Here is a 23298-nt window from a genome sequence, read left to right as displayed (position 1 = left end):
GTACCTTTTAAAATTAAATACCTAAATAAGTTATATACATCACATATTTGAAAAATCAATTTCAATTTCAATCAAGTCTCAAATTTGTAAAAATCAAAATTTCATTTAGTATGAATGGCAATCCGTGTTATCAGATTGTTAACATATGATTTGAATTGAACATTTAAGAATGTAATATTGATTATGTTGTGGACTTTTCATTAAAAAAAAAAGTAAAAGTGATGGCAGCATTATTTTCGTCTTCGTTATTAATACCTTTTAGTCGAAAAAATCGTTTTTTCACTTATAAACGGTGGTTGATATGTATGTATCAAAAACAAATTTCCGAGTTTTCTACTAACACTAGAGCAAGTTTTAGTACTTTGACAGCAAAAGACATTGACTTTTTTCGAACTTTTTTGGAGCCGAGTAGTATAATAACGCAACCCGATGATTTGCGTTTGTACAATATTGATTGGTTAAAAAGCCACACAGGTAATGAAAAGTATCTATGTTTCTTTGAAAAGTATGTGTTTGGTTTGCTCCTTCGGTTCTCATGATTGAATCGCATATAAATTTATAAACATTGATTTTAATGAAAGAACGTTAGTAAAGAAAGCATGTCTACTTTTATTTCATATTAAAATTTCAAAGCTAAATTTTCTTTTTTGCCTTATAAAATTCGAATAGAATCAAGTCGTGCACGATGACAGATAACTTTTCTGTTTTGCTCATCCTCATTTTAAATTATTATTATTATTATTATTTTTTTTTCATCTCTCATTTTTAGGGCCCACCAATAGCGGAGCGGTTAAGTCGCGGAACACCGATAGTTCGGTCCGGGACCCTAATCCCGGCGAACGGGCTGTCACTTATGTGGCTTTCTCCATGAATAACGGGTACTCGAGCCAGTTTCTCCCAGAAACTCCTCCATGAAAGCTTTCCTAGGCAGATAGCCTTCAAGTGCATTGCCATAGTCAAATTAAGCAAACCATATCTTATTATACAAAACCAGGTTTAAAAGCAATGCAAATGAATTTTTCTATTTATTTTGTGATAGTTATTCATCTTTTAATTTCTGCAATTACTGTTTTCTGACCAATTTTTGTAAATCTGATATATTATCTGCTAAATTGTTGTTTTTATAATAAAAATTTGTCATCCCTTTAAATGTATAAGTTGTAAAAATAAAATTAGTTAAGAATTTCTAAACATTGTAGTTGATATGTTATATAGTGCATGGTTCTTGCTGTAGTGAAAAAAAATAAAGGAAACTTAATTATGATCAAAAATTTATATTAAAACTTATGTATGTAGTATGAATGCAGAATCCTACTAATCTGAATATATGTGAAATTGAATAGTGATCAAATAACTTAGAACTATCATAAATTTGTTATTGAAATAGAACTGCAGATATTTATCATTTGAATATAAAAATAACACAGTAAGGCGAAAAAATATTCCATACTGAGAATCCAAGTATGTAATTTTATTGTTTTAGTTTATAATAACAGAATTATATCATTAAAATAAATAAAGATTTATCCATTAACAATGTATCATGCAGAGGCAGCCAACTTCTGTATTGTGTATGATCAAATGTTTTTCTTTAAAAGTCTCGATCTACCTACTAAGCATTCAAGTTTGTTGCTTGTTTAATGATATTTAATCTTGACTTCTAAATATGAAAAGGCAAATTCTCATGAGTATGTAGATCCAGAACGAGAGTAGATATATTCTTTATTTTAATGACTGAAAAAGAAATCTCAAATCAGTTGTCAAAATCTTTAAATTGGTGATGTAAAATAAATGAAATAAAAGTATATTTTTTAACAGAATTTTTGGTTTTTAGTGTATTGAACATAACACTTCAATGTACAATCTTGCATTCTTTTATCCATTTTTATCCATGGGAGAGAGTATTTTAGTAGAAATGCTTCCTGCCCTTGTGGCTGAAGGCAGTAACAAAGAATGTATGAGAATCCATGAAAGGTACACTGCGCAAAAAAAGAAAAAAAAGCACAGTTCTATATCTCCCATTCTACTGGGCCAATTGTGTTTTTATGTATCAAAAGCCTGGCTTAAGATATATATATATATATTAGACTTATATATAGCATTTTAATATAGGTATTTTGACACAAAATCAGACTTTTTCGACATGCCAGTTGTTTTCCATATTTCGATATTGTGATTCAAATTATCCCTAAATATTAAATTTTGTAAAATTTGGTGCAAAATTTATCTTGCCACGTTTGTTTTCTTTTTTTTTTCAGTTTGCACCAAGAATAATTCACTTGCTGAACTTCTTAGTAGATGGCAACCTATTTTCCTTCCAAGTAATTTTAACATTGGTAAAATTACTAAAAGTGCCTAAACCACATTTGATGTATTTATCAGTTTCAACAAATATGCCAAATTTCACAATGTGCTAATGTATAAATTCACATACATCTTCTGAAATTTTTGGAAGGTATACTTGAAAATACATGTACTTTAAGGTGATGACAAACATTTTATAGATTATAATTCAATTTAAATATATATATATATATATATATATATATAAGAATTATTTAAAAATATAAATTTTAAAAATTAAAAAATGGGTGAATTTTATTTGGAATGAACCTAAATTTTGAAATGTGAAAGGAAGAATCGAATAAGTTTAATAAAAAGAGATTAATTAATATATACCAAGTTCAGTTAACATTGAGGAGCTAAAACTTTGAGAGCTAATTTTTTAAAATCTACTTATGCAATTTTTACAAAACTTGGCAGTTTGGCATAGTTTGACTTGTAGACTCGAAATATGGAAAAAAATTGGCATGTAATTTCAGAGAAAGTTTGATTTTTAAAATCATGTTAGTTCAAGATTTTATGTGTTTTTTAAATCATTTACATAACTTGAATGAAATTTTCAGTGACCTGCTTGCTGATTTTTCAGCTGACTGTAATGGATCTTTAGTTTCCCCAACTTTTTTTAAATCCTGATTTAAAAGGTCCATAAAAAATTTTTTAGGGATTTCAGCACTGCTCATATGAAGGAGTTCTTCATTGAAATAATGAAAATATGTCCTATTTTTATTTATTACTCTAACTTTATATGAAAGGCGTTAGAATAATAGTGGTTAAGTTCGTTTGTTGAGAATGCAGAACAGTTTTAGGTACTTTTAATATGAATGCAGCTAACTTGGTGCAATTTGGCTGTATTCGTAGATGAAAGGGTAATAATTACTTATCATGTATAGCTTGGTGATTTTTGTGATTTTTATTTTTAAAGAAAAAGTTTCCAAGCTATTGATTATTTATCATTAGTCATCAAAATGTTGTTAACTAAAAAAAATTAAATATGAAATTTAATCATTTAATGCATTTTTATGACACTTTAAAAAAAAAAGCATCCCCCCGAAGTCCTTCTTTAGCGGTGTTGTTCTTTCCATGTGCACAATGATCTCATTTTGCTTAAAAAAAAAATCAGAGAATTTTGCTGAGAGTTGCTTGAAAGCTCAGAGCAACACATCGTCTGTTTCCAAAACTCACCTGGCCATTGTTCTTTTCAGTAATTTTGTGACAAATTAGAGTTTTCTGGCAGAACTTTTACTGAAGCTTTTTCCACTTGTTGCAAATTCCAAAAGTGATATTTTTAAATTGATTGGAAGGCAAAGAATATCACAGTTTTTGTATAAGAACCATTGGAACATAATACAACAACAACAAGAAAAAGAAAAATGCAAAAATGATGATGTTACTTGACTGAAGGATTGTTACGAGTATGGTTGCCCAGAGTTTGGCACATTCTGGGAAATCTGCTGCCATCTACTAAGGTGGTTGCACTAATATGTAAGTATCTAGTTTTCTACCCGGGCATAAGGAGTATCTTTCAGTTTTGATAAGGGAATTCAAATAGCATCTTAAATTCACTACAGGATAAAATTCAAAGTCTGTAAAATTACAAATGTGAAATAACATACTACTGCAAAATTATTCAGAAGAGTATCTACAGATACAGTTTTAGTTAAAGTTGAAGTTGGTGATAGTTTAAGGGTGAAAGCTATTACATGAATTATGTTGCCTTATTTATCTTGTAAATGTAATGACAAATTTTCTAGAAATTCCTTGCCAAACATAAATATTTCCAGTGGTGTTTTGGTTTGATAAGCAGTACATTTGGGTTTTAATTCACTCTTTTCGGTAGATCTTTATCTACCCACTCTATAATTTTCTCAAACTGACATTTAAAATGTCTAAAATTACTAATTATGAATAAAAAATGGCAGTAGAAGAAAATGTAAGCAACATTATATAATGTTTACTATGAGAAATTGTCACAGGAATGTAGTCTGTTAAGGCATTTACAGAAAAATAAACAAGCTTAAACTTTTGTCCACTAAAATAATGGTAAACAGGGTTCGTACGGTCCTTAAGAGTCCTTAAAAGTCCTTAAATTTTTTTAATCGATTTTTGGTCCTTAAAGTCCTTAATTTTGGCCAAAATCAGTAGAAGGTCCTTAATTTTAATCATCTGAAATTTCTCTCTGTTTTTACAACTGCCATTTTGAGTGTGAATTAGCATTTTGGAGGAATATTTTTGGCAATTTACAGATGTATATGGTTATCTTTTGAATGGGTTTATGGGTTATAATTTGTTTCTATTTCCAATATAAACGATGGGGTACTCGAATTTCTAAGAAGTGAAACATGAGCATTTCGAAATTCATTTTTTCTAATAAAGAGCTCTTGAGCAACTTTTCGCCTTTGGATTGTGAATTCTTTTATTAAATAGTTCTAAATTTGACAACTTGTCAACATTTTGGCGATTTTAAGATCAGTTTGTATAGAAAATTTTTAATTCTGAGATCTGAGAATTTTTCGGCAATGTTTTTAAAACATCATCACATTGATAAATTTAAAATAATGGTAAATATTAGAATAAATACCATTAAAATAATGGTAATATATTAGAATTATATTTAAAAAATAACATTAAAATAAAACATTTTTATTTTTTGCTGTCATATTATAAAGTTTCATTTTGGCAACTTATTATGCAGTATTTTAAATCTGGAAAATAAACAAGGTATATAGCTATAAAGCATAATTTACGAAACAGCTCTTAGTAAAAGCAAAATTAGCTATGTAATTAATTAAAATGTCTTCTTTTTAATTTTTTCACAGTAAGCGTTTTTCCCATGTAATTGTCTCAGATTATTCAAAATTCTCAGAATATGCATCAGTTTTCTCTATAAAATTAATTTTACACTTTTTCCTTCCTTTTTTTAAAAAATATTTTTGGCTTTTTGCTGTTACAGAATTGGTTGGGATAATTTTTCTTTAGTATTTTTGACATTGCAGCATGGAAAGTTTAGAAGGATTTGAAGGCAAGGTTAAAGAAGATTCGAGAAATATGTGACAAAATGAAAAATGTCTCCATGGTATCAACATATCAACACGTGATGGATGCATTTTACGGAAAGTTTACGATGAATTTCTTACTTTTTGGAGAACATCTGGAAGAACAATGAAAACATAATATTTGAATGTTTTAATCCTGATACTAGAATCTTTTATCTTAACATGTTTATCTTCCCTTTATTTTCTCAACTTACTAGACAAACAACTCACTAGACAAAAGCATGGAAAATATCAAAAATGCTTCTAATCTTATCACTTGGGCAGGCATTACAGGAAGAGATTTTTTTTATTAATAAAGAAATTGAAAACTTACAATTTAAAAGATTCATCTAATATGTCTAAATGCATCGTACACAAAGCTGGTGCTATGCATTTTCCCACCTGATGCAATCTCTGTGTATCCTAAATTCTGCTGCCTAGCACCCATCTAAATTCTGCTTCCAATACCTGCTCTAAATTCTAAAAGTTTTGCCATTTCTAGATTTTGTTGTTCTGTGTGTCACTAAATTCTAAAAATTCTTCCACACCAGCTTTGTAACTGGCCTTTACCATATATATTTCATATTTCTTCTGAATGTTCATATTACTAAAGAAATAAAATTAGCCACTTTTTCTGTACAATCTAAATGCATTTAGTGTTTTTTAGAATAACAGAAATCCTTAATTAAATCCAAAAATTCTAAAATTAAAAGGAAACACACTGAAGAAAGAAACCGAATACATAAAGAAAATTATTCTTCAAAGATATGTGCAGTTATTATGTAAATTACCTGATTGTTTTTCATTTCAGCCTTTACTATAACTTCCCATTTCTGTTTCCTCATATGATAGAGTTACTGAGTGAGATTAAATTAAAATTAAATTGTATTATCTTTGACCACTAGTCCACATTTTTAGTTTGAATTTGACTGTTTTTGTTTAATTACGTCACCGTGAGCTGTAATTGACTTTGTTAGCATCAGAACATGCCTTTATGTTCTAAGTTCTTTGTCTGATATTGTAGTTACTTTCAGATACAGTGATAATTTGCTTCATGTCTATCAGGGGGGACTATTTAACTTTTACAAGATCAAGAAAACGCTCATAGGTACATTGTGGAGAGGTTGACAAGTTAGGAGATAAAGCACACAGAAACTAGCGAGAACATTGGTTTGCATGTTGAGACAAATTTCTAATTATTGTCAGAAAAGATTGATAATTAAAGAGAAGGAAATCGATATAAACTAGCTAAAATGTTTGGGAAGACTTAGAGAGACATTAGGTATATTTGAAAGCAGGAAAGATTAAAAAACTAACAACGCTTCGCCAGGAATCGAACTGCGGACCTCTGGAATATCGCTACCAGTGTGCAAATCACTACACCACGAAGAGTCGCCAAGAAAGTGGGAGAAATACCTTATATACTCCCCCTTTTAAAGGGCGACTGGGGTTTTTAGGGGATCAAATCGCCAAATCCTTTGTGTGGAGGACCATCATCCAACACTCATCAAGTATCCATCAACACCATCAAGTAAAAACTTATTCTTTGCATCTACTGAGACTTGTATATAAAACAACTTATCTCCTCTGGTGCTTTAATGGCTTATTGGAACCTTAAAGTAAACTGGGTTACAGCTGCTGGAACTCTACACAAAGCTATGACATTAACTGCATTAAGCAGAGCTTGACTAACTTTCAACACTTGCCAACCGTGCCTACATCAGGTCTTTCAGGTTTGTTCCAATCAGCAGGTCTCTTTATAGACAAGCAGCAGAGGGACAACATTCAATCTTTTGTTATGAATCATGCTGATTATGATTTCACTTCTCATTTTAACTTATGCCGTTTGACATAAAATCTCCCTAATATTTGCTAAACTTCTAGACTGACCAAGTATGTGACAAAATGAGACATAAAAAAAATTCAGCATAAAGCTAACTATTAGTGAAACGTAAATGTCACTTAGCTTCTTTTAAATATGTCCAACTATTATAAGTGTAAAATATTTAATGCTACTCTGTAAACTGCATGAAGTTTATAATAATTATGTTAGTTAATTAATGTTTAGTAATAATGCATACTACTTAGGGATCTATTTTATTTTTAGGATGGTATTACAAAACTGAAATTCAGGCATAGAATATTTTTAATTGAATTTATTCAGTTCCCATTTGCTTATAGGTCCTTAATTTTTTTCATTAATGGTCCTTAAAAGTACTTAATTTCCGTGTGCAGAAATGTGTACGAACCCTGTACCTGGAACTAATTCAGTCTTTTTGTTTAATCAATGAAGCTACATCATACTTATATTATTTTATATTTCTTATAGCACATATTACATTTTTTATTCTCCTCCCTAGGAAAAAGTTCTTTGGTACTTCGTCCTAAAAATACTGAGCAAGTGTCGCAAATTTTAGCATACTGCAATGAAAAAAATTTAGCAGTTTGCCCACAGGGGGGCAATACTGGCCTAGTTGGAGGCAGTATACCTATATTTGATGAAATAGTAATTTCTATGAGTTTGATGAATAAAGTTTTGGATTTTGATGATAATTCAGGTGAATATATTTCTGTCGTTAAAAATTATTTTTGGTTTCTTAATATCATATAAAATAGTGGTAATGAAATGAACGCTACAAAATTATAAAATCCAATTTTATTTTAGCATCAATTTTAGTGGGGAAAAATAGCTAATGGATTTTAATTGAATATATGGGTTTCTTTTTCATTGGGAGAGAAAATTACTCTTTTCAACCTGAAGTTGAATTTTTTTTTTTAATGTGTGTATTTAATGCTATAATTTATTTATTTTAAAATCTTATTAATTAAATATTTATTTTAATGAATAAGTATTAAATTGGGGCATATAAAATTGTACGACTGTTACTTAAAGCACAGTGCTTTAGAACAGTAGTCTCAAACAAATAAATACATAATTGAAATGTATTTGTTGCAAATATGGTGTTGCAAAGATTTTGAGATTTCCATTACCATTTAGAACTAATAAGAATAAAGAAATTCTATAAATTGAGCTAATTGATCTTTTATATGATATAAATTTTATTCAAAGATTTGAAGCTTTAGATTTATTTGTCTTTTATTAGAGCTTGTCCAAAAAACAAGTTAATTATTTTTTAACTAAGAATAAACACTTTGTTTGGAAATACATTTGTTATGTGAACAGTTTTTTTTTTTTTTTTTTCAGTTGAAAATTAATAAGAATCTAATTGACTGATAAACATCTACAATCCATGATGAAGATAATTTATAGTAATTTTTTCCCAATGCACAAATATTATACAAACAAATTGTACATCTATATACAAAATTTATAATTATTTACATTCAAACATATGTGTTTTAATTTGTATGTCAAGCAAAAATTTAATAAATAACAAAAAGAGACTAGGTTGTCATTATTTATTCTCGGGTTTTGTTCCACTTGAAAAGTTTTTCTCTGATAACTTAAAGAATTTTTTTTTATAATTTCTGTATTTTTAATTTAAGACATTTATTGATTAATTAAACATATTAGAATTATTTGAAGTAAATTTCTGTTTAAAATCTTAATATTAGCTTTTGGTATGTTCGAATTACAAAATATGAACATCTACAATCCATGGTAAAGATAATTTATAGTAATTTTTTTCCAATGCATGGATATTATACAAACAAATTTTGTGTATCTATATATACAAAGTTTATAATTATTTACATTAAAACATATCTATTTTAATTTGTATGTCAAGCAAAAATTTAATAAATAAGAAAAAGAGCCTAGATTGTCATTATTTATCCTCAAGTTTTGTCCCACTTGAAAAGTTTTCTCTGAAAACTTCGAGAAATTTTTCAAAATTTTTGTATTTTTAATTTAAATAAGTCATTTATTGATTAATTAAACATATTAGAATTGTTAAGTAAATTTCAGTTTGAAATCTTAATATTAGCTTTCGGTATGTTTGAATTACAAAATATAACCAACTAACATGCTTTGTAAATACAGACTTTAGATTTCAGATAAAAAATAAATTCAGATTTTTTTCCCTTTTGCATTATTATTGTTGTTGTTCCTGTATATTTTGATAAATATTTAATAAGCACAATTTAAAAGTTAGTTAAAATATTTTTTTTTTATGTTGTTGATTTTTTTTTTTTTTTTTTTTAATATTGTTAAAAGAAATTCTGACCTATCATCTAGTTTGGGGCTATTTCTGTAAATGATCAGTACAGTTGGTGCTCCATGTAAATTAAACATATAATTAATTCAAAGTTAAGTATAGCTTTATTTAGCTGTCACGCGAGAAAATAACTTGGACATTTACGTCACTTATAAGAAAAACCATAAATGAACAATATTTTTCTGATATTTTACAGAATATTAGTTTTATTTATGTATTTTGAAATTTTACTAAAGGAAGATATTTGGTATTCTTCTGTTATCAGGGTTGGATTCAGATATGTACGTATGCGTGCATGTATGAGTATAAATTTCTTGTTTCTATGTTGCTTCATTCTTAAATTAGACACAAAAGACATGCTATTCCTTAAATTTTGGAGGGCAGTGTATATTCATAAAAGATACTCTGAGCAAATAATTAATCTCAAAATAGTATATTAAACTCCAGTTTGTCGAATATCTGATCTTATTTGGGAGCTGTTGTGTAGATTAAATACTAAGTTCTGTAACATTTTACTTTTTTAATTTTTTTAAGATTTTTTTTATGTTATGGATGATTAAAAAATACATAACTAATTTTTCTCTTGAATATTCTTTTATTTCCTTTTACTTTTTGAAATTAGGAAATGTATTATTTCATGTGAGATCCAATACAATGAATTAAAAATCACATTAATGAACATTTCATTACAGCAAATAAATGACTCAGAAGAGATATGACATAGCAATTAATTTTTAATTTTTTTCCCTTGAAGTTCCACAAATATTGATGTTTTAAACTATGGCTAAATCTCTGTGCATGTAATGTATTTTAAGACATCTGAAATTTTGTGATATTTATGAATTCAATAAGCTTTTAATTTTTATACATTTTAGGGACATTACAATGTCAATCTGGTTGTGTACTAGAATCTTTAGAGAACTTTGTCAATAAAAAAAATTATACTGTGCCAGTAGATTTAGGTGCAAAAGGGAGCTGTCAAATTGGAGGAAACCTTTCAACAAATGCTGGTGGTTTAAGATTTCTTCGATATGGATCATTACATGGAAATGTACTTGGATTGAAAGCTGTAAGTTCTCCTTAGTAATAAATAAGTCTTACAGTAGAATTCTGACAATCCACACATCTGGGGACCAACATTTTTAAGCAGATTAGCTAATTCCTATGCTTTTAAGTTCCTTTTTTTTTAACATATTAAATTTAAATTTGGATTTTTTTGTTACAATAACTAATAAAACTCTTTCATACATAAACAACTAATTATAACTCTCTTATACCTTAAAAATTATATATAAAGATTAGTTGAATGCAAAACTTTTATAGTTTTAATATGTAATTGCATACAAATTAAAGTAGTTTTGATTCGAGGGGAAAATGTTGTGGAGAGATAAAAGAGATTTTTTTTTTTGGTAAAATTTCAATGAAGAATTTTATGAAAAAAAAAATTGTATAAACTGCAAAGGAGATTGCTTTCAACGTAATTTTTGTGCCCCTAATGAGGTGTGTGCCATAAATGGTGGATATGAGTTGCTTGCAGCTTGAATGTTCTATGAACGTAAAAAGACTACTTGCTTAATCCTCCCTGTAGTCATATGCTTGTCTCAAAGATTAAGCCGTGCATGTGTAAGAACATGCCCTATTAAGGCAAAACCATAAATGGCTCATTAAATCAATTATGGTTCCTTGGATTGTATCTTACTATTTTGATAACTGTGGCAATTCTAGAGCTAATACATGTAGCAGAGCTCCGACCCTCTGGCGATGAGCACTTGTATTAGACCAAAACCAATCGGACCTCGTGTCCGTATTATGTGATGACTCTGTATAACTTTGGGCTGATTGCACAGGCCCGTTCCGACGATGTATCTTTCAAATGTCTGCCTTATCTACTGTCAATGGTAGGTTAAACACCTACCATGGTTGTAACGGGTGACAGGGAATCAGGGTTCTATTCTGGAGAGGGATCCTGAGAAACGGCTACCACAATAATATCATTAAGAAAACAAAAATCCTAATCATAAGGATTTCTCTAAACTAAATCCCTGCTCTAATTCTGCCATTACATTCCCGTGCATGTGTATTTAAATTAAAAGACTACCAAAAAAAAAAAAAGCTGGAATTGAAAATTTGGATTTATATATATATAAAAAAAAGTTCTGTTTTTTAGCTTTCCTTTTCTATTTCTAACACCAAAAAAGTCTTTACTTGTGCTATTTTTGATGCTTAGTGGAAGAAAAAGGCACTTTAGACAACTCTTTGTAGAAAGAACATAGTTATGTAGAGTTAATTCCTAATATACTAAATTGATAGTATTTAGGCAGGTATAATGACATATCAGATATTCAATTTTGATTTAGTGCTAAACCTGCTGCGTGTTTTGCTACTTTACCAAAAGACATAATATGGAATGCATCTGCTTTTGAAGTAAACTGTATTGACTTAGCTGGTCCTCTATTTTTAAGAGATAGATGCTGAATGTTGGTCAAGAAAAGGCTTTAGATATAAAGGTTGGAAATGTAACCATCCAGAATCTAGTATTATTTCCCAACAAAAGCTAATATAGGTTTTTAAAATCATCTTCATTATACCCACTGAATAAAAAGAAAGAATGCTATTTTGTTTACTAATATTAAATTTTACTGAAGAACTATGTGTAGGATTTCAGTAAATAATTTTGTTCAATTATCCAGAAAAATAAAATTCTTCTTTTTACCTGGTCTTCTTCCCTTAATAAATTATATTTGGTGTTTAATTTTGAAATAATAAAAATTTAAACTTTTATAGGTATTTTGCATCACAAAAGCTAAGCTTTTTTAAAAAAATTGGCTGATTTAGTTTTATATTTTATACAGTACAAAGTTCGTAATCCGGACTCGTCAGGACTTCGGCAATTCCAGATTAGGGGTTTTTCTGAATTATAGATCATAAATTTAAATCTTATAAGATGGCATGTAGAAATTGTACAATTAAAAATATGAAACCGTAATTTATGAAATAAAGAGCAATTATGATCTAAAGGATATCGAAATTTACAAAAAAAAAAAAAAAAAGCTTAAAATTTATTTACTTTATTAAACATTTCTTTCAATGTAAGTTGTTTCAGTTGCTTCGGTTTTTGTGCTAATACTTTCTCTTTAATTCTATAAATAGACGTAATTTCTTGCTCAGTTACAAAGTTCCATCTATCGGAAGCGGTATTTTCTGGATAGATTTCACTGTCCGTTACTTGATTGATGATTGGGGCATTGTTGTCGCAATGAAAAACTTCTGTTATGTCATCTTCATTTATTACTGCTTCTCCACATTTCTTTACAAAATCCAATAACTGGAAAATTTCGCCTTTATTTTGCGATGTCCAAAAGCCTTAAAATTTGCAACTATCATCTTCATCTTCCTCACAATGAAATATGGCAGCTGGCTATAAAATATGCCAAGCATTTTTTAACGTATCTGGAGACACATCCTCCCAACGCGCATGCGCATGCTTAAACGCGCATGCATAAAGCATACCAAAAAAAAAGTTTGTGGCTTTGAGGTACGGATTATAGATCATTCCGGATAATGGACATCCGGAATACGGACTTTGTGCTGTATATATATATATATATATATGGTGTACCAGCTTTTGTCCGGAATAAATAGATTGGTGAAGAAAGAATCGTAAATGTAGTCGTAGCTTAAATTATCAGATGATAAGTTTAAAAAACAGGATCCATTTATTATTATTCAGGAGAAAATAGCAGTTACACAAATTAAGATATCCCAAGTAAATAAAAAAGAATTACTAATAACTTTTTGTATGCTGCATCGTGACATTTAAGAAAAAGCCTCCGATATTCCTTTGCAAGTCCTTTTATAGCCTCTGGAAAGGCAGAGCTTCCAATAAATGACGTCAGCCAATCCAGTTCGTTTTAAATATTTCCAGAACATTCTATAACTGTACGTGTAGAAAAGGCAGGAAAAACAACTTAAATAGCAGTTACAAATCTTATAAAATGGGTCTTATAGAGATTGACTACGGGGCTGTGGAATTAATTCCACGTACTTTCAAATAAGAGACCGTTACCATTAAAAATGAAAAGAACATACAGTTAGAATTTTAAGTGTATTCTTGACTATGGAATTTTATTATTACATATATATATATAATTTATTTATTTACTAAAGAAATATTGATTATATTATCTCCTAAGATTAATTTTATATATACTAGCCGCTACATGGCCATCCTTCATCTGGCTTTTAAATGTACCAGAAAAATGGCCGAAGGGAACACCAAATGTTAAATTTAAAAACTGCACAGAATTTTACTCTGCAGAACAACTTCATAAAAAAAACACAAATTTTTAAAAAAAAGTATTGCATATAACAAAATTACAATGAAATAAGCAATATTCCTTAATACAAATATTAATTATCCTAATAAATAAATTAACCAAATACCCGTTGCCTTCTCTCAACAAACGTCCAGTATCCAAGAGAAACATTAAATTTAAAAACTGCACAGAATTATCGCCCTCATTTTTCCAAGTGACAACAGTACTGATTTTCAACAGTAAGCAGTCCAGTATAAAATTGAATGAAAAACTGTTGCCAAAACAACATTTCTAAAAGAATGAAAAACTGTTGCCAAAACAACATTTCTAAAAGAATGAAACTATTCAAAATGATGTGATAAAATCAAAATGATAAAATAAAAAAATATGATTCGAATTTTGAAAATATCACTTCGAAGTGCACTGGCTTATGTCTAGATGCACCTGTATACCAAATTTCATAGCCGTGGGTCTATTAGCTTACGCACAGCACAAACGAAAGACACACAGACTCTTTCTTTTATTACATGTAGATATATATATATATATATACACATATATATATAAAATTTATATGCTTTGTTTTTTTCTTTTAGGTTTTAGCCAATGGAAAAATTATTGATTGTATGAATACCATGAGAAAAAACAATACTGGGTATGATTTAAAACACTTGTTTATTGGTTCTGAAGGAACTCTTGGCATAATTACTGAGGCAGCCATACTGTGTTATCCAAAAAGTCCAGAAACTTCAGTAGCATTTTTGGGTATTCATCAAAGAATATTGATTTTAATAACAGGATATTGTATTAAAAAAGTTTTCCTAAGATGTTATACAATTCTTATTTTGACGTTGGTAACTAAATTTAAAATATAGAAGGCTGCAAAAAATAATATGAATGTATTTTGAAGATTATCAGAATGTGTTAAAAACTGTTTTCTGAAACTAACTAATAATTACATTAATTATTGCGAACTGTAAATAATATTCAAATGAATATGAACTTGCTAAGAATTTAAATAAATTTTTATTAGTTAATTAAAAGAATCAGATAAGAAGCCCTGGATTTCATTGATATATTTATTTCTGATAATCATGAATGTTAAAATTTCAATTTTTACAATTGTGTGTTAATTTTTACTTCATTGCAGAGTTATGCATTTATCCAATCTTGAACTCTTAGTCTTTCTCAGAGAAATATATATATATGTATATGAATCTGCTTATCTAAAAATGTATAATAGTAAGCAATTTAGTTACTTATATTTTATTGGTAGTTAGCTAAAAAATAAGAAATAATATTTAGTGTTTTTTCCATATTTTAAAATTCAGCTTTAAAAATCTGAAAAGTTGCGAAGATGATCAATTCACACAACAAAAGTTTAAAATAGTAGATAATGCGACAAAAGGTATATTAATCTGTATAAATACATTATAATTTAAAATGGAAGTATGATGAAAAGTGATGGATGTTTAATCTTTTAAAAACAAATAATAAATACTTTACATAATTAGGAAACAAAGTTATGAATACTTTATATTATAGTAAATACTCTGACTACAGATTGAATGTGTAGTGCGGATGAGATACAGTAAAAAAAATGTAACCAGAGCAGTAATTTGTTTCCCACCAACTGCAATCATTAAATATGATAAAAATGAATTGAATAAAAGATATCAGAATATAAATGCAACAGCAACCAAGAGGTAAAACTACATGGATAATTTAGTATGCAGCATATACACCTTTGATCTTTTTTGAAAAACATTAGTGTTGCTTTCTGCAAATATAACCTCTAATATTCAGGGTATTATAAAAGCTTTCAAATGCCGTTGCAGAAAAGATTTCAGAAAATTATCAACAGAATAAAATTTTGAAAATGTAAGCACACCGAATGAAATTCTGTTCTAGATGCCATGCATATTATAATCAGTACAGGGGTGTTAATCTCTTAAAATCAGCTGAAAACTGTTTCTGAATGTGTGACTTTTATATAAAAGAAGTCTCAAAGAAATTGCAAGCTATAGCTAATATATTTGCAAAAATATTGTGACAATATATAGAAGCTAACAATGAAAGTTTTAAAAGAACTTCTGAAACTGATAGCAATAATAATCAAGAATAAATGCGTACATGCCAACGATAGTCGAATCTAGAAATTCTAAGGAAAACTTTTGAACTGAACAGTGCTGATAAAAAAAGTTACCAGTTTTACAAAATTGAGAATACAGTTGAAAAACTATTGATGAATAATATGAAAAACACAAATAGAGCAATTGCTTACAAAAGTATATAATTTCATCAATTATAAACTTTTGTAAGCAAATTAATTGTAAAAATATTTTTATAAAATATCATAAAGTAAATTTCATATTTACTTAAATAGTTTAAACTGTTAATTTTTAATTATTGTTTTACTTAAAAAGATTAAAACTGATTACAATTTGCAATACACAAATCACCATCTGTTAAACTCAGCAGCTCAATGGAAGTTATTTTAATAAAGCAGCAAGTACTGAGTAGATTCATATATATATATATATAACATATCACTCATTAGTTCTATGATTTACTTGTTCAACGTGTTTTACATATTAATATGAATATTTTCTGATGTAAAACATTGTTTTGTTTCATTAAGAATATTTTATGTTTTAGTTTAAAATATGAATATTAAAAATTATTCCTGTAATAGGTTTTCAAAATATATCTTAGTGTTGTATTAAATTCTGTGCTTTATATATTTGATATGATGTCATATATAGTTTATAATTTCATCAATTATAAACTTTTGTAAGCAAATTAATTGTAAAAATATTTTTATAAAATATCAAAAAGTAAATTTCATATTTTCTTAAATAGTTTAAACTGTTAATTTTTAATTATTGTTTTACTTAAAAAGATTAAAACTGATTACAATTTGCAATACACAAATCACCATCTGTTAAACTCAGGAGCTCAATGGAAGTTATTTTAATAAAGCAGCAAGTACTGAGTAGATTCATATATATATATATATATATAGTATATAACATATCACTCATTAGTTCTATGATTTACTTGTTCAATGTGTTTTACATATTAATATGAATATTTTCTGATGTAAAACATTGTTTTGTTTCATTAAGAATATTTTATGTTTTAGTTTAAAATATGAATATTAAAAATTATTCCTGTAATAGGTTTTCAAAATATATCTTAGTGTTGTATTAAATTCTGTGCTTTATATATTTGATATGACATCATGAACATTATATGTTGATATTTATTTTTTATAAATGTATCACTGCAAAAGGTCATTTTTATTTTTTAAATATAGGTGTATTTTATAGGATTAAATTCCTTTGAACAGTGTCTAAGCACAGCAAAAGTGATTCAACAAAAATTACCGGAAGTGCTTTCATCACTAGAAATGCTGGATGATGCAGCAGCGGATACACTTAGAGACAACTTAAAAATTTCTCCACCAATATCAAAACATCCATTTTACATTCTGGTTGAAATATCTGGTTTGTATGATCTTTATAATTTGCCTGAAAAATCACACTGTATACTTTTGTAACAATATGATCTCGTGTTTTTCTAAAATATAATGAATATTTATACATGTTTATATAGGATCAAATCAACAACACAATGAAGAAAAATTAAATGACTGCTTAACTTATTTAATGGAGAAAAATCATGTTAGTGATGGCACTGTTGCAACTGAACCCAGTCGCATTAAGGTAAATTAGTGTTTTTTTGTTTAAATTTTTGTTTTGTAACCCTTGAAAATGTGCCATGCAATTATAATTGCATAAAATTACCTTAAATATTGGGTTTTTGAGACTGAATTATGGGAGTTTGTGAGATCTCTAAAAAATATTATGAAGTGAAATGGATTGAAAGTTACTCAAAAGAAAAGACATGAACCATTTTATAATTTTATCATTAGCAGCATAGTATTCATCAGAGCAATATTCACTTTCTGTGTTCTGGCAAGAACATGTTTTATAACACTTGCAGTTGTTGGTATGATTTGCTTTTTGATTTGAAAAGTTATGCTATGCTTTATCTTGTTTAAAAAAAATCAAGAACTTACCATCTTCCAATTCCATTTGCTTAATTTGAGGGATTAAAAAAATCTAAATCATGTCCATGTTTCAATAAATTAAAAAAGAGAAAACAGTTTTGTTATTCATTAGTTTGCACCAGGCATTAACTTCATGAGTATCTCAAATATGATCATTCAAATGTGTGAGATTTCAAGAAATTTTTATGAAGTGTATATTACGTGAAGTAGATTGAAAGTGAATTTGAAAATCCACATGTGTCATTTCTGAATTTGGTAACTCAGAATATTCAGAATTTTCATTTCTGTATTCAGTAACTGTAACACTTTACAGAGCCATTTATCATACAGTACTACATCCATATGTGCATCATATTTTTCAGTAACTGAAATAAAGTACTTTCAATCCACTTCATAAAATGCAAACTTTCGAGAAGCCTCATGAAATTTCCACCATTAATTCTCAGAGAATTAGTTATAAATTTATTATTTTATACATTTTCAGTTGTGTTATAATAAGTATATTGGAAGATGCACTGAAAGCTAAATCTGTGAAAGCTATTAATTATAAAAAATAAGAAATTTGAAAAAAATTATATCTAAAAAATAAAATGACATTTTTTATCTTATCTATTCTAATTACTTATGCAGTAAAATTTGGGTTGTGTTTTACGGTGTTTAACATATGACGGTAATTAGATAAGGCGGCATCAAAGATTAAAGGAATAAAAGAAGAAACACTTTACAGATTATTTCTTCTCATTTTTTAATTTTTCCCCTTTATCTCAGGTTACATTTGTACTTTTATTTAAAGGTTTCTAGGCAATATAAGATGTAATTGGTGGGAGCATTTATGTCTTTCTGAAGGTGCAGGCCATATTTACATTTTTGAAGCCATTTTAGGCTGTCTTTAGAGTTTTGTAATCATTCAGAGGTTTGCACTTTTACAGACTGTATATGCCTTTCTTTTAGGTGCAGATCACAATTACATTTTTTATATGTTTTGGGACTCTTGTAAGCATTTCAAAACTTTAACTATTGAAACATTGTGTTCAAATTTACTATGTACTATTACAAAATAATTTTTCAGTTTTTATGAAGAATTTTCATTTTAACATCTCAATTTCAACTTGAGTTTTTAAATCAGTAATATCTTTTTTTGAAGTAGAAACAAAATTTCCATGTTTATGCAGAGAATATATTTGATTTCTTCATAGTGTTGTCCTTTCTCAAAACACTTAAATTTGGTGTAATTACATTGAATTTACACTTTAATTTTAGCATATTACAGTCAAAAGTCGTTAATCCGGACTCGTCGGGACTTCGGCGATTCTGGATTATCGATTTTTCCGGATTATAGATCATCAGTTTAAATCTGGTAAGATGGCATGCAGAAATTATAAAATTAAAAATATGAAACCATAATTTATGAAATAAAGAACAATTATGATCTAAAGGGTATCAAAATTTACAAAAAAAAAGCTTAATATTTATTTGTTTACTTTATTAAACATTTCTTTCAATGTAAGTAGTTTAAGCTGCTTCATTTTATGTGATAATACTTTCTCTTTAATTCTATAAACAGACATAATTTCTTGTTCAGTTACAAAGTTCCGTTGTTCAAGTCCTGTAATTGCTGTGTCGAGAATATCGACTAATTTGTCAATCGAAATTTTTTCGTTTTCAATAACCTCTGTGTCACTTTCTTCACTATCGGAAGCGAATTGACGAGGAATTTGATTTAAATCACATCAAAGACGGAGTACATTGAGATGAAATACTACATTTAGTAAGGAATTTTCAGCCAAATAAAATAAAAACATCTGCCCTGAAGATAAGGATAGTGCTGACAGATCAACTTCCAATTCATTGCGTGCCACGCCGCAGAGCAGCTTGAAATTGATAAACAGATTTCGGAATGGTTAGAGAAACAAAGGATATGCCTTTATCCATTTTTTTGCAGCAATTCCCATTTTTGTTTAATGGACTTCGAAACATACTTTTGCTTTGTAGATCCTTTACAGATTAGTAAATATATATCGGAAATTCTATTTGACATAATCGAGAGTTCGAACTTACTTTTATAAAATTGCTCTAACAGTCTGCAAAAAATAATAAGCCGGATCCAATTCGAAGATTAAGGAACAACGCAATCTGCAACATTAACTGAATTAGATAATTTTAGCTTAGCTTATACCGTCCGTTAGACATTAAACGTGCATGCATAAACATATTATGCACATGCGCACGCGCATATTCGCAGCCGCAAACGCCTATGCGCATACGTCACTGGCATTTTTTGTAGCTGTAGGCGCAAGTTTGTAGCTTTGAGGTTTGGATTATAGATCATTCCGGACTATGGGTGTCCGAATTAACGACTTTTGAATGTATTATTTATTTTGGTTAATATATGTATTGAAATGCCAAATGGCAGATTTCATAATTATAGGATTGTTTCACTGCAAAATATTTATCTTTTTTTTTTTCAAATTCATTTATTCATATATAATAAATTTTTATAAAACATTTGGATTTTAAATACATTTTTGTTTATTTAATATCTTATTAAAAATGTAATTTAAAGTGAAAAGTTTTAAGTGCAGTGACATTTTATTCTTACTACTATTTTTAAAATAATTTCTAACATTTATTACTTACATGTTAGAAATTAAACATTTATTACTAAAATGCTAGAAATTAATTAAAATGCAGTGATATAAAATTTAATACATTTTAATTTATGTTAGAAACAGTGAAATAGGACTGATCTGTAAGCAAAAATAGATTAGTTACTGCAACAGAAATATACATCGTGTTATAATAACGGAAGGGGAAGGTGTCAAATTCATTATTGCCGGATGATTGAAAACAGAGATTCCACATTATATAGATGTTACAGTTTCATGTTGCTGGCTTAGAGAGGAAGCAACTTTTTCACTTTATATTTATTGTTTTTCTTCCCTCTTCACATATTTTTTTTTGATTGAGATATAGTGTCAACAACAGAAAAATATGTTGAATGTTCTTCTGTAAGCAAACAAGTTGTAAACAGCTGTAAATAAAATTTTCCATGTGATAAAATGGCAAAAACGTCCTGTGGATTTCTTGGTGGAAAGATTATAAGGTATTTCTCCTGCCTTTTTAGCATGCCTTCGTAGTGTAGTGGTCAGCACGCTTGGTGCGTATTCGAGAGGTTCGTGGTTAGAGTGTCGGTGAAGGCATTGCTCATTATTCATCTCTTCTGCTTAAAAAAAAAAAAAAGAAAAAATCCTGATGTCTCTACAGTGGTGCCTGAACTAAAAGAGTTGTAGATGATGATTCTCAACAACTAGGACTTGGCGATTGGGTCCCCTAAAAACCCCAGTTGCCTTTTAAAAAGAGGAGTATAAGGTATTTCTCCGGCCTTGGTAGCATGCCTTCGTAATGTAGTGGTCAGCACGCTTGCCGTGTGGTGCGAGGCCCGAGATTCAAGTCCCGGTGAAGGCATTGCTAATTTTTCATGTCTCCTGCTTCGAAATAACCAAATGTCTTTACTAGGTAAACAAAAAAGTTTTCTGGTCAAGTGTTGTTGGATGTTGAAGGTAAGGTTAAAAAAATACAACTTAGAAAATAAATAAATATCCCTGCATGGAAGTTACTGACGGTTTCTTTTATTATTGTATGACATAAAACCAAAAACACATTAGTATTTTCGGTTTTGTGTCAACTGAAATTAAAATTGGTTTATAAACCATTTGATTACACTATTAAAAGTAACTATGCATTCGCAAAAACATTTATTATGAAGCACGAAATAATTTTATACTAAAACTCTAAAAGAATTCATAGCTGTCTTCTGCTGTTTAATTTTATTATATTATAACATTATAGAAAGATTTGATGAGTATTTAAGAAAATTCCAAATGCCAAGTAAAATTATTATTGGTATAATCTTTTATTGTAATTTAATAATCATTTTTTTTTTTTTTTTTTTTTTTTTTTTGTAGACAATTTGGGAAGTTCGAGAAAGAATAACAGAGGCATTACTTCTAGAAGGATATGGCTACAAGTATGACATATCGCTACCTCTTGATGAATTTTATAAAATAGTGGAAATCATGAGGGAGCGTTTAGGACAGAAAGTGACCAGATGTGTAGCATATGGTCATTTAGGAGATGGTAATTTACACTTTAATGCAACCAGTCGAAAATTTGATTCCAGCATTTTGTCATTAATAGAGCCATTTATTTATGAATGGACTTCTGAACGAAAGGGCAGTATAAGTGCTGAGCATGGAATTGGATTTAAGAAATCTAAATATTTACATTTTAATAAGACAGCTAATGCAATATCATTAATGAAATCTATGAAGCAAATGATGGATCCTAAAGGCATATTAAATCCATATAAAGTTTTACCGAATTAATATCTGATATTTCTAACAGATATATATATATATATATATTTTATACACATGTTATATGTAACAAAATTTTTTTATCTAGAATAAAATGTTTTATTTATGTATTGCAGTCATCCCATTTTTATTATGGTGATACATAGAAATGATTTTGTAACATGGCATGATTTCAGACAGCTGTTTTTTTCCTCTTATAATTAAATTAGAATTTTTAAATTTTATATTTTGTAACACATGTAATTTATAGCTCTGTTTACTTATTATCGCTTTGATACAGTGATATGGCAGAATAGAGAAAACTCATACATTTTTCAAAATTGGTAATAAATCAAATTTTCATCAAGAAATGCTGTAGCATTATTAGTCTTTAAGAATTTTGTATGCTGACTTTATGGACATTCATATAATTTTCTTTGTGTAATGAAACTGTGAAACCAATTTTTCAAGTAACTCAGTTTAGATTATTTGAATTTTGGCGCAGCACATGAGGACTATCTCTCTAAGGGAATGGATGCCTTCATTTAAGACTTCTTAAGAGAAACAGGATCATATTTATGTTAAGTATAGGGAAGACTACAAAACTACTCTGCAGCCAGCCCATTTGTTGAGACATGAACTATGCCGAACTACCAGTGTTCAGGCCGCCCAACCGGTATAGTGGTTAGCGTCGCTGACTGCCATGCCAAAGGGCCTGGGTTCAAATCTTGGAAAAGGCAGGGATGTTTATAAATGTATAGTGTTGGTGCGGCATGGCAGCACTCTAAATATTTGGCGAGCCGAAAGTCCTCTCGTGTGGATTGGTGGAAGGGGAGAGAGGTAGGAGACCCTCGGACCTGTGCCCCCCCCCCGGTGTACTCTCCATCAAAACTGGGGGCGGAACTGATCTAAATTGCACTGTCACCTGTAAGGTGTTCAAGGCTGTTGCCAACGATAGGCATATATTGTGCTTCTTGCCTTGTGTAATTCCATGGGCTT

At 28.8% G+C, this 23298-nt stretch overlaps 1 protein-coding gene across 2 annotated transcripts; it reads left to right on the top strand.

The window, feature by feature from the left end:
* Positions 1 to 128: 128 nt before the first annotated feature.
* D2hgdh (D-2-hydroxyglutaric acid dehydrogenase) lies at positions 129 to 22430 on the top strand. Of its 2 annotated transcripts, none has more exons than XM_035359623.2 (7): positions 129 to 474; positions 7736 to 7933; positions 10429 to 10622; positions 14466 to 14634; positions 17202 to 17378; positions 17488 to 17597; positions 21910 to 22430. In XM_035359623.2, exons 1-7 carry the CDS (start codon positions 222 to 224, stop codon positions 22327 to 22329), a joined length of 1521 nt encoding a protein of 506 aa, XP_035215514.2. In that variant the 5' UTR covers positions 129 to 221; the 3' UTR covers positions 22330 to 22430. The 2 variants fall into 2 exon arrangements, with proteins under 2 accessions (XP_035215514.2, XP_035215506.2); XM_035359615.2 differs by having other exon boundaries at positions 14466 to 14723; positions 17189 to 17378.
* Positions 22431 to 23298: the final 868 nt, after the last annotated feature.

This window comes from Stegodyphus dumicola, chromosome 10, assembly GCF_044657685.1.
Source record: "Stegodyphus dumicola isolate Sdum_Otavi_A_Nest chromosome 10, ASM4465768v1".
Classification (NCBI taxonomy): domain Eukaryota; kingdom Metazoa; phylum Arthropoda; class Arachnida; order Araneae; family Eresidae; genus Stegodyphus; species Stegodyphus dumicola.
The sequence above is the reverse complement of the archived record's forward strand: the minus strand, read 5'-3'. Positions and strand labels throughout refer to the sequence as shown.

What these genes read in the sequence shown, in the direction of transcription:
- D2hgdh (XM_035359615.2), top strand. Translation starts at nt 222, where the DNA reads ATGGCAGCATTATTTTCGTCTTCGTTATTAATACCTTTTAGTCGAAAA. An exon ending in TTGGTTAAAAAGCCACACAG is followed by an intron (nt 475 to 7,735) that starts GTAATGAAAAGT and finishes TCTCCTCCCTAG; the next exon opens with GAAAAAGTTCTTTGGTACTT. An exon ending in CAATTCTTATTTTGACGTTG is followed by an intron (nt 14,724 to 17,188) that starts GTAACTAAATTT and finishes TTTTAAATATAG; the next exon opens with GTGTATTTTATAGGATTAAA.